This window comes from Sinocyclocheilus grahami, unplaced genomic scaffold (genome assembly GCF_001515645.1).
Source record: "Sinocyclocheilus grahami isolate Dianchi unplaced genomic scaffold, SAMN03320097.WGS_v1.1 scaffold138.1, whole genome shotgun sequence".
Lineage (NCBI taxonomy): Eukaryota > Metazoa > Chordata > Actinopteri > Cypriniformes > Cyprinidae > Sinocyclocheilus > Sinocyclocheilus grahami.
In genome coordinates this window covers 952,389-968,060 of record NW_015505317.1, presented here as the reverse complement: position 1 = coordinate 968,060, position 15,672 = coordinate 952,389, and the positions used below count along the sequence as shown (strand labels likewise).

Here is a 15,672-nt window from a genome sequence, read left to right as displayed (position 1 = left end):
ATATATATATATATACACACTGTATACTTAAAAATACCATCAAAAGGCACCAGACAACCATGGACATCCTGGAAATGGAGTTCTCAATTTTGCTCACATCTGGCTTGGTTTTCCAATTAGATAAAGATGTTTTGCTAGTCTTCAAAAATGGGTATTCCCCTTTGAAAATATGTGGTGTGAAGATGTTAAATGATTGATATTTGCCTTATTCACACCCTTCACCACTTTTCACATAATGCAGTGTGTGGATTCCCCTCCCTCTGATAACTGCCGTTGAAGACACTCTCATGAATGGCGAAATGTCAAAAACAACATCTCATAAAGATAATAAAAAAAAAAAAATAGACTTATCATTATGAAACCGTGTCCTACCTTTGGGATGTCTAAACATAGAGCTTTTATTGGACTTAGAGGCTTTGCTAGTTTTTTAAGTTTCAAGAGCTTCTTTGGGATCCACAAAGTACATGAAGTAATTTATTTATCGGTATTCCTAATATTTGATGGTCATTATGGTTAATCACGATTACTCTTAACAACTATTATATTTACAAATACATATATATTTACATATATACAAATACAATTTTATATTTTGTGAATGTCATCCTTTCGCAGGACCAGATCCACCTGTCAATCTGCATTACAATGTGACGACTGAAGGCGAAGTAATATTCAGATGGAGTGACACACAACCTGACAGTTATGCCATAAACTATGAGATCCGATACTCATCCAATTCCTCGCTTCAGGAGTGGGAGGTAATTTAACTCGTTTGTTGGTGTGATGAATGTGTTGTAATACCATTACAAAGTAATGTTTGTGAAAGTTACAGGCCCCTTGAGATTTCCACAGAATCAAAATTAAAGGGATTTAAATGTACCTTTCCCTTGCCAAAAAGAGCTACCTTTATCCAATGATCTCATTGCAGTTTGTAGGTATTTGTATCTAAAGTGTGATTTTAGCTCCACATATATTTTAGTATATTCGGACAGACAAAAATATACAATTTCGACATATTGACAGCATCTAAAATGTAAACCCTTTTGCATATGAACACTTTTTTTTTTTAGTTCCAACCATTCTCCAGGGGATTTTTATTGATTTGTACATCTCAAACTAAAAGGGTTTACAGAAATGTATAATATCAACATACAGTCGGTATGACGGTATATGTTTCATCATACTGTATATCCAAATGTACAAAGAATGTAAATGAATACTTTTTCAATAACGGTTAAATCACAATTAAATTAATCTAACATATTTAAATTAGCAAGTTTCTACAGATTTTCGCACACAACTGTTAAAGAAAATGTGAATAAAGGGTTTTAAAATTGACCTTAATAAAATATTTAGACTATTACTCACATCTTCTGTCAGTTATTTTTTTTACTATAATTTTTGTTGAATTTAATATGGCAAATGAATTTAACCTACACAGTGTGAATGAATCTGTTTGAACTATGGCTTTTTTAGATTGTGAAGGTCAAAGGTCGTTCCTGGGTGCCTCTGAATGATCTCAGTTCTGGGATCAGATACATGGTCCAAGTGCGCTGCCAAAGCCACTTCAACTACTGGAGTGAATGGAGCCAACCTTTCTATTTCACACTGGATGGTAAGGATCTGTAATACACATGCATTTTATGTACTAATTCTGTTCATGCTGTATGTGTGTACATTTAGGTAATGAATTAATTTAGTTCCAGAATCAAAGACCTCATCTCATTTAATGGCTCATCAGGTATGGTGAATAAGTAAATATATGCAAATACTGACATTTATGAAAGGGTACTCAAAATGTTGCTGCCTGGTATGTTCATGTTCCCATGACTTACAGCCTTCTGTTCTCAACAACAGAGTGCACAGGTCAACACATTTAACTTAACATCATTCCGTCTAAAAGCGGCTTTTAGTGTACATCAAACTTCATGCAAATGAGTGCTTATGCTGTTCCAGTTATATTTATCTTTCAGAGAGATCCATTGTCTTCCCTAAGCCTCCACTTTAAGAGTTTGACGTTTGATAATTACATTTATATATACTCTCTGCTACTCTGCATCTGTATAGTGTTTTGGCTTGTTGCTATGCACTCACAATATCACTTTGATTTGTCCTCTAAAAGATGCATCCAATTCACTGTTCATTTTCAGAATTAATTACAATGCTAAACAGTCAGTTTTCTAATGTTTTGCGAAAGCATTAATATGCCATTTGCTTGCAACCGAGGTTAGACATTGCATTTGCAACGTATATGGTATTTGCATACTTAATACTCTTAAACCAGATTTTCACTGTACAATAGAGGTTGCACACACATTTGCATATAATAATTTTTCATGACCATTATTACCAATTTAAAAATACAATAGAATATTTAGATTAATTCTTAGATGACAATAGGGTAATGTATTGTAAATGTTTACAAGGCCAGAGTATGTACTGTCCTTGAGTTCTTTTACCTTGTCATTGTTAGGTTTATTAGTAAATATGTTTTTGTTAAAAGCCTTCATAATTCAAATGGAACCCCAGTTTGCATATTAAAAGTCTTTTGCTTGGCACCATGTCAGTCTCAGGCCGATAAAAGATCTTTAAATTCATTGAAGTTGAATGTGAGCGCTGTACCTATAGCAGTTAATTAGGGTCAAATAGCTAAAATGATTCATACTGATTCAGACCGAAGTTTTAGAGAACATAAAATTATGTTTACATTAGATTCATCTGAACTGCTGTGGGTTTTTGTAAATTTGTCAGATGGCTTCCACATACTGGTAGCACACACATTGTATATGTGCACACATCCACCTTAGAGTGACTCAGTATTATGAAATAAATATTTTTGGTAACATGAATGAAGCAACTTCTTCTAAGAAAATTCTTACTTGAGATAAACTGTAACCTAAATACTGTCCCGTGGTAGAATAGAGCTTTATTTGTTATCTTAGCTGAATACTGACACTAATCAGGTGGGTGTTTTTTCTTTTTCTTTCTTCTCTTGCTTTTAAATGCCCACACCACAGCAGTGCCCATGAAAAAAAAAAATCAGTTGAGTTCCGTAGCCAGTCTGAAATACTGCTGCCAACTAATGCTGCACCTAGCATATTAGTTAATGTTTCAACTGTTTCAGCTTGATTTAGCATCACGAGAGACCTGATTCTGTCTCTGTTTTCCTACTTTGATGCAGTACTCATATAGCACCTGTGATTTTGTATGTGTTGTACGCAGATCATACATTGTTTTTTTTTTTGATCTGCCAGTTGGGTTGTATATTTTCCGAATCCATGCTGCGCAATTCACCATTGCAACTAAGCTTCAGGTTGTTCACTAGCATTAAAATAAACCCACTTTCTCTTTGCAGCAAAGGACCAAGGTTGGAACGAGGGACAATAAAAATCAATACGAGGGTGAATCTCAACAACTGTCAGAAACATGTCTAGGTCATATTTCATCCTAAAATTAAACAAAAATATTTTTTTGCATTGTAACATTATTTTCTTCAATTAAGCAAATATGTGTGTTGTTATTGTAATCCAGTATTTAGATTGGTAAATTATTATTATAAAATTTCAGATTTAAAGTTGTGTATTAGTAGTATTTGGTGTGCCTGTAATGCATGTACATTTTACTGCAGTAATTTCAGTACAGTACAATACAGTGCAAACTACTGTTTTACAGTGTTGAAAATCTAATGAAAATCATAATTAATAATAATAAGAATGAAAAGTGTAAATGTAAAGTAAAATGTTCAGCTGTATTGTCATAATTTTGGGAGAAATATGCTTAGTTTTTATGAAAATAATGTCATGATGGTATAAATCTTAATGGTACAAAAATAGGCAAAAACATAATTTCTTATGTTTTGGGATGAAAATGTATCGAGACATGTTGTCAAGAGATTCACCTACTTGCTGATATTCCACATGTTATTCTTAAGTCTGGTTTATTATCTTTCTCTGCTCCTCAAAGTCAGTTACATCCCTGCTGAAGTCTTCACGACACCAGGGTCAGAGGTAACGGTTTCTGCCGTCTTCCACAACCGAAGCTGGAGCGCGAGTAAAGCTGTGTGGATGCTTAATGGTCAAGTGAAGATTCCGGAAAGCCAGTACAGGGTGATCAACGAGCAGGTTAGCGCAGTCACTGTGACGGTAGATGAACCAGGGTTTGATACTCTGATGTGCTGCCACCAGTGGGGAGAAAGGTTCAAGTGCACCATCGCCTATGCCAAAATATACACAGAAGGTAAGCTATGAATTATGGAGGACATCTGTAACCAGACATTTAATAAAATGTTGATTTAAAAAAAAGCTAGAACATGTTAAATTGACTCTTTTTTCAGGGATGTTTAATGCAGATATTACCTGCCAGAGCAAGAATTCAGAGGTGGACACCATGAGCTGTGAGTGGAATAAGAGCGCTTGGGCACAAGTCACACTCCTTTACAGGTATGAACACAATCATAGTTCATCCATTTCTATTCCAGCCAGGTTGTTTATTGCAAAGATGGTAAAGATCTTACTTTTTGTTCTAGACAATATACATCAATGTGTGAGACCATATCAGAGATGGAGGGCAGCGAAGAAGCTGAAGAAAACATGTCTTTGGTAAAGGAGTGTCCATCTGGAGCAGGAGACCACAGAGAGTGCACTTTAAGAAACCTTAGCCTGTTCTCCTGCTACAAAATCTGGTTGGAAGTGGAAGGAGGGCATGGCAAAGTGAGATCATTTCCTGTCTATGTTGCACCCATTGACTATGGTGAGTTCCAAAGTTTTCCAGCAGCATTCCAAGGAAATCCAAAGTGCTAGTATTCTGTTGACTTTTAATTATAGACTGAATTGCTGACAAATTAGACTGGGATATATCAGTGAACGTTAAATATATCAATATAATAGTATATAATATTTTTAATTAAATATAAATACACTACCAGTCAAACGTTTTTGAACAGTAAGATTTGTAATGTTTTTTAAAGAATTCTCTTCTGCTCACCAAGCCTGAATTTATTTGGTCCAAAATACAGTAAAAGCAGTAATATTGAGAAATATTTTTACTATTTAAAATAACTGCTTTCTATTTGAATATATTTTAAAATGTAATTTATTACTGTGATTTCAAAGCTGATTTTTTTAGCATCATTACTCCAGTCTTCAGTGTCACATGATCCTTCAGAAATCATTCTAATATAATGAGTTGGTGCTCAAGTAGCATTTCTTATTACTGTTTTTTCACAGTTGAAGACAACTGTTCTGATTATTGTTTTTGTGGAATCCGTGATATATATATATATTTTTTTTCAGGATTCTTTTATGAATAGAAAGTTCAAAAGAACAGCATTTATTTGCATTGAATTTAGATTAATTGAATGTGTCCTTGCTGAATAATAGTATTAATTTCTTTAAAAAAAGTTTGTGTATATTATTGATCATATTGTGACATTTTTTCAAAGTAAAAAAACCTATGTTTTCTTGTGAAAAATGTTTACTTTTTGTGTCTCTTGTGATCAACCTTCTGTTATTTCCAGTTACTTGTGTCCATTCCTACTTGCCACTCTATTCACGTTGTAAACTGAGATGAATAAGAGTTTCCACTGTGTTTTTTCCTTCTTCAGTGAAACCATCTTCTCCCACAGTCCTGGAAGCAACCACTTTGCCGAATAAAACCCTGAGTGTAAGCTGGAGACGTCCACATTTACCTGTGTATGACATGCAGTACGAGCTGCGCTTTGTGGCTTTGCGTGGGATGGCAAATACACACTGGAAGGTAGGAAGAAGTTTCTGGAAGCTGGGGTCTCAGGTGGACAATGAAACCAGAAAGCTGAATAAAATATATTTGAGTAAATGCTTCATGCATAGTGTTTAATCACAGAGGGCAGGCAATGAATTACTGTGCTCTGATCTGTTTATCTGTATAATTGAGATGTTTGGAATTGAAATGACAAGCTAAATTATTCCTAAATTAAAATGTTAAATGTTCCTCTTACTGTGCCCACTAAACTCCATAGCACTTCATTTTCAATTGATCCCTTTTTAGATTTCAGAAGGAAGATGGTTACACTCTGCACTCAGGTATAAGGTCTGCAATTTTCTGTGGCATTTACAGATGAGTGTTATGTTCCTTACAGGTCATCGGCCCTCTTTTGGAATCACTGGCAGAGATTCAGCTTGAAGAGTCCTGTGTTCAGTTTAAAGTAGAAGTTCGCTGTAGAAGACTGAATGGCTCTGGATACTGGAGTGACTGGAGCATGAGTTACACTTCAGTTGTTTACAACAGGAAAGGTAATGTCATCAATATAGTTGTGCTACTATTACTTAGCCTATATAATACAGAAACCCTAAGAGGTATGCATTATTTTAACTTAATTCTCCTGATCTCAACCTAACAAAAGTTGTTTTCACTTGCTGTACAATAGCAAACCATTTAACCGCCACTATAAATACTACAAACACTACAAATACTATTACGTTAGATATTGCCAAGCAGTGTTGGTGATTAAACCCACAGTACTTTGTCAGTATATATGACAACAGCATAAAACAAAATCTAAATCAATGAAGACAGACCAAACTGGAACTGCTGAAAAGAATATGCAGGTGAAAAAAAAAATCCTTGCCAGCTGATTTAAAAAGCTAAAAACAATTAAAAAGATTAGACAAAAGAAACCATTCTTTCATCTTGGCCTTGAAAGCCCAGGTGATTTTTCATACTTATTCTGAACACACACCTGCTTCATAATATCCTTCTGTATGTCTATGAGTCATGATGAGTAACCTGATAGGAATGAAGTAGACAAAGTAATGTTTACAAGGATGTATTTTAGAGGGATGATGACAATTTTTTAATAATAAAAAAATGAACAAATTCTTTTTAAAACTTGCCCTAAAAAGTTATACATTTAATTCTATTAAACATACAGACATCCTAAATATGAGTTACTCAGTGACTAAATTAGTTCATATATAGCTTTTGGTGCAGCAAAGTTTAATTTGTCAGTGTGATTGTAATCATTTAAATGGCTCAGCGTCTATTAATTGACTTTGTCTCCATAGTGGCAATGTTTTGAATTGAACAAAATTACGGTTTGAAGTCTATTAGGATTAACGGAAATTGTACCACATATCACCCACCATGATTCCTAAACTTACGTATCACTATAGGAATGTGAACTGGAATGCAACTGCTGCGGTGAAGATCAGTATGTGCTTGCAACACCATTTGTCAGCTCTTTACAGCACCTTTCTAACATCTTTAGATTAGTGCAGAGCTGTCTGCTGGTGCCAGAGCTCATGCTTTTGAAGGAACTGTTGTTAGCAGATTGCCGTCAGCATTACAGGATATAATCAGAGTCTTTCTTGTCTGTTACAGTACGGAGTTGTAGGAATTTGCCTCTCTTAGCTGAGAGAAGACTTGACAAGATGTTTGTAGTCAGAAGTTGCAAATAACAGATAAGGGAGATGTATTACATTATATGGTGAGCTTTCTAGCAAAACAAAAATGTTGGAGTCATAGCCTTGTGTACAGCGCTCCATCATACTGTGCAACAGCGATTTGTCTGATCTAAGCTCAAGTCCCAACTTTTCCAGAACCCATTCCCCTCTCTCCAATCGAATTGTTTCCTGTCTTTCCACAACCATCCTATCTGAATAAAGGCAAAAAAAATATCTTGCTTATTGAAAAATGCTTACTTTCTAATTATTGTTACTCATCAAAAGACAACTGTTTTAAACTTAATGGAAAACTCCCTTTATTCGACTGCAACCATAGCCGTTCACAACAACATAACAATACCGGAAGCATCGATCTCTCCCCCATAAGAGTCCTTACTTCCTCACAGTACATTCAGAACCCTAGGCAGATAGCACAGAAATATTACATGTATACAAAAATCAGAATGTATAACCATGACTGAAACTTAACAGTTATGACATTTAATAAAACATTTAATAAAGTTTATTGTTTATATTAATATTTAGTTGATAATGTAGAACTTTTATATTTGAACATATACTGTATAAAAGTTTATATCCATTGTATGTGCATGCTAAAACAATGAATTTATATTAGTAATTTGCACCTATGATTAGATTTACTTTGTGGTGGACTAAAATATTTTTTATTGCATGAAGGGCAAGTCTAGTTTAGGTTTTGACCATTTCTCAATATTTTTTATTTTTTAAATGAACCTGCCTCATTAATTTTTCATTTTAAATGTCATTTTTGAGTCCAGCCTATGTACACTACCGAGTTTAGAGTCTGACTTTTTTTTTTTAATTCAGCAAGTTCAAATTAAATTGATCAAAAGTGACACTAAAGACTTTATACTGTTATGACGGATTTGCTGTTTCAGCTTTGCCATCACAGGAATAAATTACATTTTTAACAATATTTAAATTAAACTGTGATTTTAAATGGAATATTGTACAATATTGTTCTTTTAACTGTATTTTTGATCAAATAAATGCAGCCTTGATGAGCATACGAAACTTCTTTTAAACAAAAGCATTTAAAAGAATGTGTCCCTATATCCAAGCCTATATCCCTATACCTTTTTTAATATCCTTTTTGAACATAAGATGTAGTGTCCTGGAGATAATCATGACTGTATGGTGCATCATTTCAGCACCAGAGATGGGACCAGACTTCTGGCGCATCATACAAGAGGATCCTGTTAGGAGTCTGACAAATGTCACACTTATTATTAAGGTTGGTAAAGACTGACTTGATTGATTAACTCTAGCAACAAAATGAATGTGATATAAAAAGTTTGAGCTTGAATGTTTTTTGTCACTTTTAGCAGCCCGTCTTAGCAGGAGATCCATATAGTTGCGTGGAGGGTCTGGTGTTTGAACACCAGGCCTCAGGCAGAGCCGTGTGGTCAAATGAAACAACCTTGGTTCAGTTTCACTTATTCCAGTGGAGGAAGGAAGCGCACACGGTCACTGTAATGTCACGCAACGCTTTAGGCATCTCTACACGGAATAGAAACATCACGTTGTTGCATCAACCCAAACGTGAGCTGGCTTGCTTCATACCCTTCTTGTAACATCACGCAAAAATCTTTCATGTAGTCTAATATTTCATTTTTTTTGTTTGACACACAAGAAGATTTGTTTGCCTTCAAACTAAATATGTGTCTATGTATGTGCTTATTGCTGGTGTTTTATTTCATCCAGTCCTAATTTTTCTGGGTAATTGTTTTGATAGAAGCTTGGTGTTGTTTGTTTGGTGAAAGGGTTGCTGGGGAGAGAGATTTGATTTAGTTATTACATACATACAATGAAAGATAATCATAGCAATAAGGTACTCTGATATTTTGCTCCTGCTTGCTATTATTTACTTTTGCATCCTAAGTGTTTTTCACATAGAAATTATGTATAGTCCCCTATTTACATGAATGAATGTCCTTCTTTCCTTTTCTAGGACGTGTCGTACGTTCATTCAGCGTAGTTGCAAATGCTAGCTGTGTGTATCTTTCCTGGAGCCTGTTATCTGATCATCCAGTGCCTCAGTCATTTGTCATCGAATGGTTAGACCTGAACAAAGACCCTGAACAGGACATGTCTTTCACTGAGAGGCTGCAGTGGGTCAGAGTTCAGTCCACATCGAGAGATCTCTCCCTTTGCCGTATGTTATTTTGCTTGATATTCTTCATATATTCCTCACATTTGCATATCAGCATGTGATAAAAATAAAAAGTTTATCCTTAGCAGTATAAATGATCTTTGACAGCGTAATTTGTTTTTGTACAGGCCGTTTTTATGGCTCAGAGGAGTTCACCTTGTATCCAGTGTTTGTGGATGGTGAAGGGGAGCCGGTGCGATACACTGGTGGGTTTTACAGCAGTGACTTCAACTAATGCATTGACGTCATCATGTGATCAGTTAAACCCCTGAAGACATTTTTATGTGAATTTAGTGCTTGGCGAGTGGACTCTGGTTTGCAGTATTATCTAGACATTTTTTTCACAACTAAGAACACATTATATAAATAGCTCTCTAAAATTTTTAGAAAATGTATGACAATCATGTTGATTTGATAGAAAAAAAGTGTTTCTCTTTTGTTTTGCCATCCAGCTACTAGGGGCGACCCAGCAGCGTACATACTCCTACTGATCATTGCGTTCCTGTCAGTGGTGCTGTTTGTCACACTTCTGATGTCACAAAACCAGTAAGACCTACAACTATCTTCTTACAGTTAAAATAAGTAAGCAATAAGGTACGAGAGGCTGTGCTGTATTGTGAATATGTCGCGGCTGAAGGTCGTTGTTAGGCACAACACGAAGCGGAGTGCCTACAACCCCTTCAGCCGTCACTTCTTCACAATACAGCACGCCTTGAGTACCTTATTGCTTTTATAAAATGGTTACCACACAATAAAAAATATTAAAACCAAAAATGTATGTATTGATATGTTACTTTTTTTAAGTAAGTTCGTTAAATGCTGTCCTTCCGCCTAAAAAAAAAATTGTTCCTGACAGCAACAGTAAATGGCAAGAGAATGTTCCGATGCGACATGCCTTATCTTATGGAGCTCAAATACAAACAGAGCATAGGAACTGCTCTCTTCCACTGTCATTTTTTTAACACCGTATATGATATTTTCTCACACACATACATCTGCATCTCTCTCAGCATGAGAAAATGTTTCTTTGACAGGAAAGGGCGTGGTCTCAAAATGATGCAAAATAACGCCAGCAGGGGTCACTCATACTTCTTTAAATAAATAACAAACAGTTCATTTTGCTGAAATACATAATACATTGCATAGTTTTGACACTGTATTAATGATTGTTCATGTTGCTAAGCGTGTTGCGCAGTGATACACAGAATCGTTTGGTGAAGCAGTCATAGCCCTGCTTTATCGTGAATAAAACATAGCTGCTGACCAATCAGAATCAAGGACTGGAACTAACTGTTTTATAAAGATAATTACAGTATCATTATGTTTTGTCTGTGACCCCTAGAGGGCCCAGTGAGGTACTGCATGGGTCTGCTGACAGATTTTTGAAATTGATTGTGAAAGGATTAAAATAAGCATGAAACCAAAAATTTGTTAATGTTTAAAACTGTTCTTTAAAGCTAAATGGTTTGTTCACGTTTAAAATCACTTAAAGTAAAATTGTAACATGCAAATATATAACTCAATTATAAGTATTTTAATTGCTTTACAATGTAACTATCATGGCAAAATATGTAAATGCATAAATACAACAACATAACCATGTTATTATATCCCGGGCTTTAAAGGTGGGGTAAGCAATTTCTGGTAGCCAGTGTTGACATTTGAAATCACCAAAACAAACACGCCCCTACCCCAAAAGGGTTTCTCTATTTTGATAGCTTCGCCCCACACATACGTATGCAACCCAGGCAATGATTAGTTCTGTGAAACAAAAGCTAAACCAATGTTACACCGTGTCTACACCGGACACGCGTGGCGCGGCGTGACAAAATACTATAGAACACATAATCAGAGATGATGTCTACACCATAGATATATTGTATATACAGATCTATGGTCTACACTGGATATGGCACGACACGACATGACAAATCCCCGACAGAAAACTGCTGCTGCGTTCTATTTATGACGTCATGACACAAATTTCAAATGATTTTCAATCATCGCTTTGTCGCGTCCAGTGTACTAGACCAGGGGTTTTCAACCTGTGGGGGGGGGCGCGAGCATCAGTTAATTCAGAGACATTCCCTTGAGAATTTATGAATACGAGTTAACAAATCTTTAGCCATCCACTAGGGGGCAATCTGACTCCCACTGCTAGTCGACAGTTAGAGCAGAGTTGGCTCGAGTATCAGTCACGCTCAGTGTTGCCAAGTCCGCAGTTTTCCCGTAATTCAGGGGGACTACAGTAATACAGGGGGTGGGGGGGGCACGAGTGAAATTAGACAAACTTGGGGGGGGGCGCATGTCCTAAAAGGTTGAAAACCCCTGTACTACACAGACTTTAGCTGTTGCAGCGCAGACACGGTGTTACTCACCTATCGAGAAGAAACAAAGCAACATAATGCTTTGATGCTTGAGTTCTCTCCAGCGCTGGAAAGCTGATCCGACATTTACACGGGTCCTACTTCTTCTACACATCATGAGTAGACACGCCCCTTAATGCCGATTGGCTACAAGTTTGTTTTGCTACTTGGCAAGATCAGTTTTCTAAAGCGTTTTTGAAAAATCGCTTACCCCACTTTTAATGCTACACTCACTTTTATATACATAACTGGAGGTCCCTGCTCTACCAATCTATTTACCAATTTAGCTTTTTAACCAAAGCTAAAAAATGCCCTGAAGGAAAAATCCTTGGAAAACTGTCAAATCATATTCCAAAATCACAGTCCTTCTGTTTATCTGCCTGATTCCCCTTAATCTAGCAGAAGAACGTGTTTTTGGAAGCTACAATATATATTAATTTTGTAAGGCCAGTTGTTTGAATTAAAGTGAGGCACTGTAAGCTGATTTGCATGGGATTTATTTGGTTGTAATGAATGTCAGATATAAAATACATAAATTGCTTTACAGTATGTAATATACATAAATTGCAGTAATGCTCATTCTTAATGCTCGTTTGCTTGAGGGTAGATATTTCACAAGTTCTGCCAGAGATAATTACTAAGGTAACAAATACAATCATATTATTGCTTATCTGCTTAGATTTGTTTAGAGCTGCAAACGGCTTGCAAACGGGGCTTGACCTGTGCATATTTCTTACAGAATGAGAAAACTCATGTGGAAAGATGTTCCAAATCCCAACAAATGCTCCTGGGCAAAAGGAATGGACTTCAGGCAGGTCAGTGTGACCAACCATTAAAAAAAAACTCACATAAACATATTAGTGTGCAGTGACAGAAGATTAGACCATTTTTATGGCATTTAATCACATACATGATAAATGGGTAAACAAATTATGCTGCATGTTAAGCTGGGAGGATTCAAGATTTTTATTTGTCACATACATGGTTATATAGAGAATATATGACCAGCAGTGAAATGTAAGTCCGGTCCGCTCCATGGACAGTGCAATTATTAAAGAATACAAACACAAGAAAATTATATATAAATATAGGTATGGAAAAAAGATAAAAAAAATAAGAATAAAATAAAATGCGCAGGACAGTATACTGTAGACTTAATAAATATTAAGATGAGCAGGAATGTACAAGAGAAGAATGTGCAAACAGGTTGTACAGGGTAGTTACATAGCAGCAATAGTAAAAAAAAGTAAATAAAAATATTACAGAAATTGCTGTGTGCAAGTGGCAATGTCAGTATATTAAGTGTCTTACTGATAATTAAGTGAAGTCATGTTGGTGTTAAGAGACTGAGTTTGAGTTTAGGAAAGAAAGAGTTTTAACATAATTCAATATATATATACTGTATATATTGAATTATGTTAAAACTCTTTCTCCTCTCAGCTTAACATGCAGCATAATTTTTTATACTCCTATTAATATATATATTAGTACATTTCCACAACATGTCTATTTCTTTGCAGATTGACACCATGGAGAACCTGTTCCCTCACTCAGAGGGTCTCACTGCCTGTCCACTGCTGCTGGTCTCTGAGAGCATCTGTGAGGTGGAAATCATCGAGAAACCTCATCCTGTCATGCTTGAACATGAAAAAGACAATGAAGTACTCATTTATAACTCTGGAGACAAAACAACTACCGATTCTGCCCTTCTAGCAGACTCCTCTGAACCTCTGTCTCTGGAGGCTTCCACTGCTGCTCCTACTCCAGAAACATCAGGCCAGTCCTCAGTGACGTACTCTACCGTTCTCCTCTCCGATCAGCCCAGTCTCCTTCGAAAGCAGCAGGAGAGTCTGAGCAGCTCCAGTGACGAAGGCAACTTCTCTGCCAACAACTCTGACATTTCTGGCTCTTTCCCTGGGGGACTCTGGGACTTGGAGAACCCTGTGTGCTCTGACAGCGCCAATCCCCGCCATTCCAGCTCCTACAACTCTGTGGAAGAGTTCTCAGAAACATCCGATCAAGATTATGAAGCATCAGAAAGCACAGGTGCAGCCAAAGACCTCTACTACCTCGAGGTGAACGAAGAGGAGGAGGAGGAAGATGAAGAGGAGATCGAGGAAACACAGGGTGAACGGGAAAAAAATGAAACAGTTATGAGGGTGGACGCCAGGCCTCTCCTGAAAGGCAAAGATTCCACAGCCATCGATTCCAATAATATATCTCACAGCATTCCTCTTTATCTGCCTCAGTTTCGGACTGAATGCATTAATCCACCCTGAAATAAGAACAACAGCACCACTTGGTGGTAATGCGGGATAATGTTTTTCTTCATTGGATGGAGGTCCACAAAATGCCTCAGTGGTTTTCCTCTAGGGCTGCACAATTTGAGATTTAAAAAAAAAAAAAAAATTCTGATAAAAAGTGCAAGTTCAATTAATTTTTTTTTAAAAGGGCCGGGCTGCATTATCTTTTTATGTGCCTGGAAAAAAAATCTAATTGCATTTTTTTTCTTTCCTGATAAAAACTTGTTAGTTAAAATATCACAATGAAATAATTTTTTTAGCTCCGGGTTTTCTGTGCTCGTTTGTATGGCTGCAGAATTTGTCCAAAAATGTCATTTATTACTCACCCTCATGTCGTTCCAAACCTGTAACCCGTTCATCTTTGGAACACATATTAAGATATTTTTGATGAAATCCGAGAGCTTTCTAAACCCTGCATAGACAGCAACGGAACTACCACGTTCAAGGCCCAGAAACGTAGTAAGGACATCGTTAAAATAGTCCATGTGACATCTGTGGTTCAGCATTCCTCTGCTTGCTAACAAGCGCATCCGGGTTCTACGTCAGCAGCACCACACGCATGTGTCGTACTCTCCTGAATGCGCTGATACAGAAGAGAAGAAATTGTTGAATTTTAACGTTGTACTTACTATGTTTCTGGGCCTTGAACGTAGTTCTGTTGCGGTCTGCAGGGTCAGAAAGCTCTCTGATTTCATCAAAAATATCTTAATTTGTGTTTTGAAGATGAACGAAGATCTTACAGGTTTGGAACGACATGAGGTTGAGAAATTAATGAAAGAATTTTCATTTTTGGGTGAAGTATCCATTTAACATTTTTATTATTATTATTGCTAAATGGAGATATTAGAATAACTAAAATACAGAATGGTTTATTTAAATAAAAATAAATACTATAATAATAATAATAATTTTATTTTAGATTACAACTGTAAATTTACAGTACTAACATTTCTTAGTGTCTTTATTCACTTAAACCATCAGCTGAAGGGAAATCTGCAGTGAGCCTTTAAAGCTTCTCTTTTGTTGACAACAGCTGGCTTCTCATTACAAGTTTGGTCAGATGGTTGGCACATGTTGCGTTTTTGCACAATGCACATTATAAGTGCTATAAGATGCAGAGATGAGTTTATGTGAAGCAGCATTTATTTTGAATCAAGTCACACATAAAAGAAAATAGTGCCGTGCTTCACCAGTGTATATTTTTATTTCAATCACAGCCTTCGCGACTTGATAATCACATAGCCATTTTGCTATTTAGTTTTATTTTGATTAATTGTGTAGCCCTACTTTTCACCCTCAACATTCGATTTGAAAAATCTTTTTCACAATTCTCCTTCCAATGACTCTTTAATGATCATTTGACTTGTCCCTAATATATTACACCTTTGAGG

General features: G+C 36.2%; 1 protein-coding gene across 2 annotated transcripts in view; it reads left to right on the top strand.

Moving 5' to 3' along the window:
* The window catches only part of lepr (leptin receptor), a 24,745-nt gene extending 10,373 nt beyond the window's left edge, over nucleotides 1-14,372 (top strand). For both annotated transcript variants that reach the window (XM_016280229.1, XM_016280228.1), the window contains exons 7-20: nucleotides 616-758; nucleotides 1,477-1,615; nucleotides 3,964-4,236; nucleotides 4,334-4,439; nucleotides 4,526-4,749; nucleotides 5,603-5,754; nucleotides 6,116-6,269; nucleotides 8,612-8,694; nucleotides 8,786-9,002; nucleotides 9,412-9,615; nucleotides 9,741-9,818; nucleotides 10,065-10,158; nucleotides 12,718-12,793; nucleotides 13,499-14,372. In XM_016280229.1, the coding sequence (XP_016135715.1) occupies nucleotides 616-758; nucleotides 1,477-1,615; nucleotides 3,964-4,236; nucleotides 4,334-4,439; nucleotides 4,526-4,749; nucleotides 5,603-5,754; nucleotides 6,116-6,269; nucleotides 8,612-8,694; nucleotides 8,786-9,002; nucleotides 9,412-9,615; nucleotides 9,741-9,818; nucleotides 10,065-10,158; nucleotides 12,718-12,793; nucleotides 13,499-14,257 (2,702 nt within the window). In that variant the 3' untranslated portion in view covers nucleotides 14,258-14,372. The remainder of the gene's footprint in view (nucleotides 1-615; nucleotides 759-1,476; nucleotides 1,616-3,963; nucleotides 4,237-4,333; nucleotides 4,440-4,525; nucleotides 4,750-5,602; nucleotides 5,755-6,115; nucleotides 6,270-8,611; nucleotides 8,695-8,785; nucleotides 9,003-9,411; nucleotides 9,616-9,740; nucleotides 9,819-10,064; nucleotides 10,159-12,717; nucleotides 12,794-13,498) is intronic.
* The last annotated feature ends 1,300 nt before the right edge of the window (nucleotides 14,373-15,672 follow it).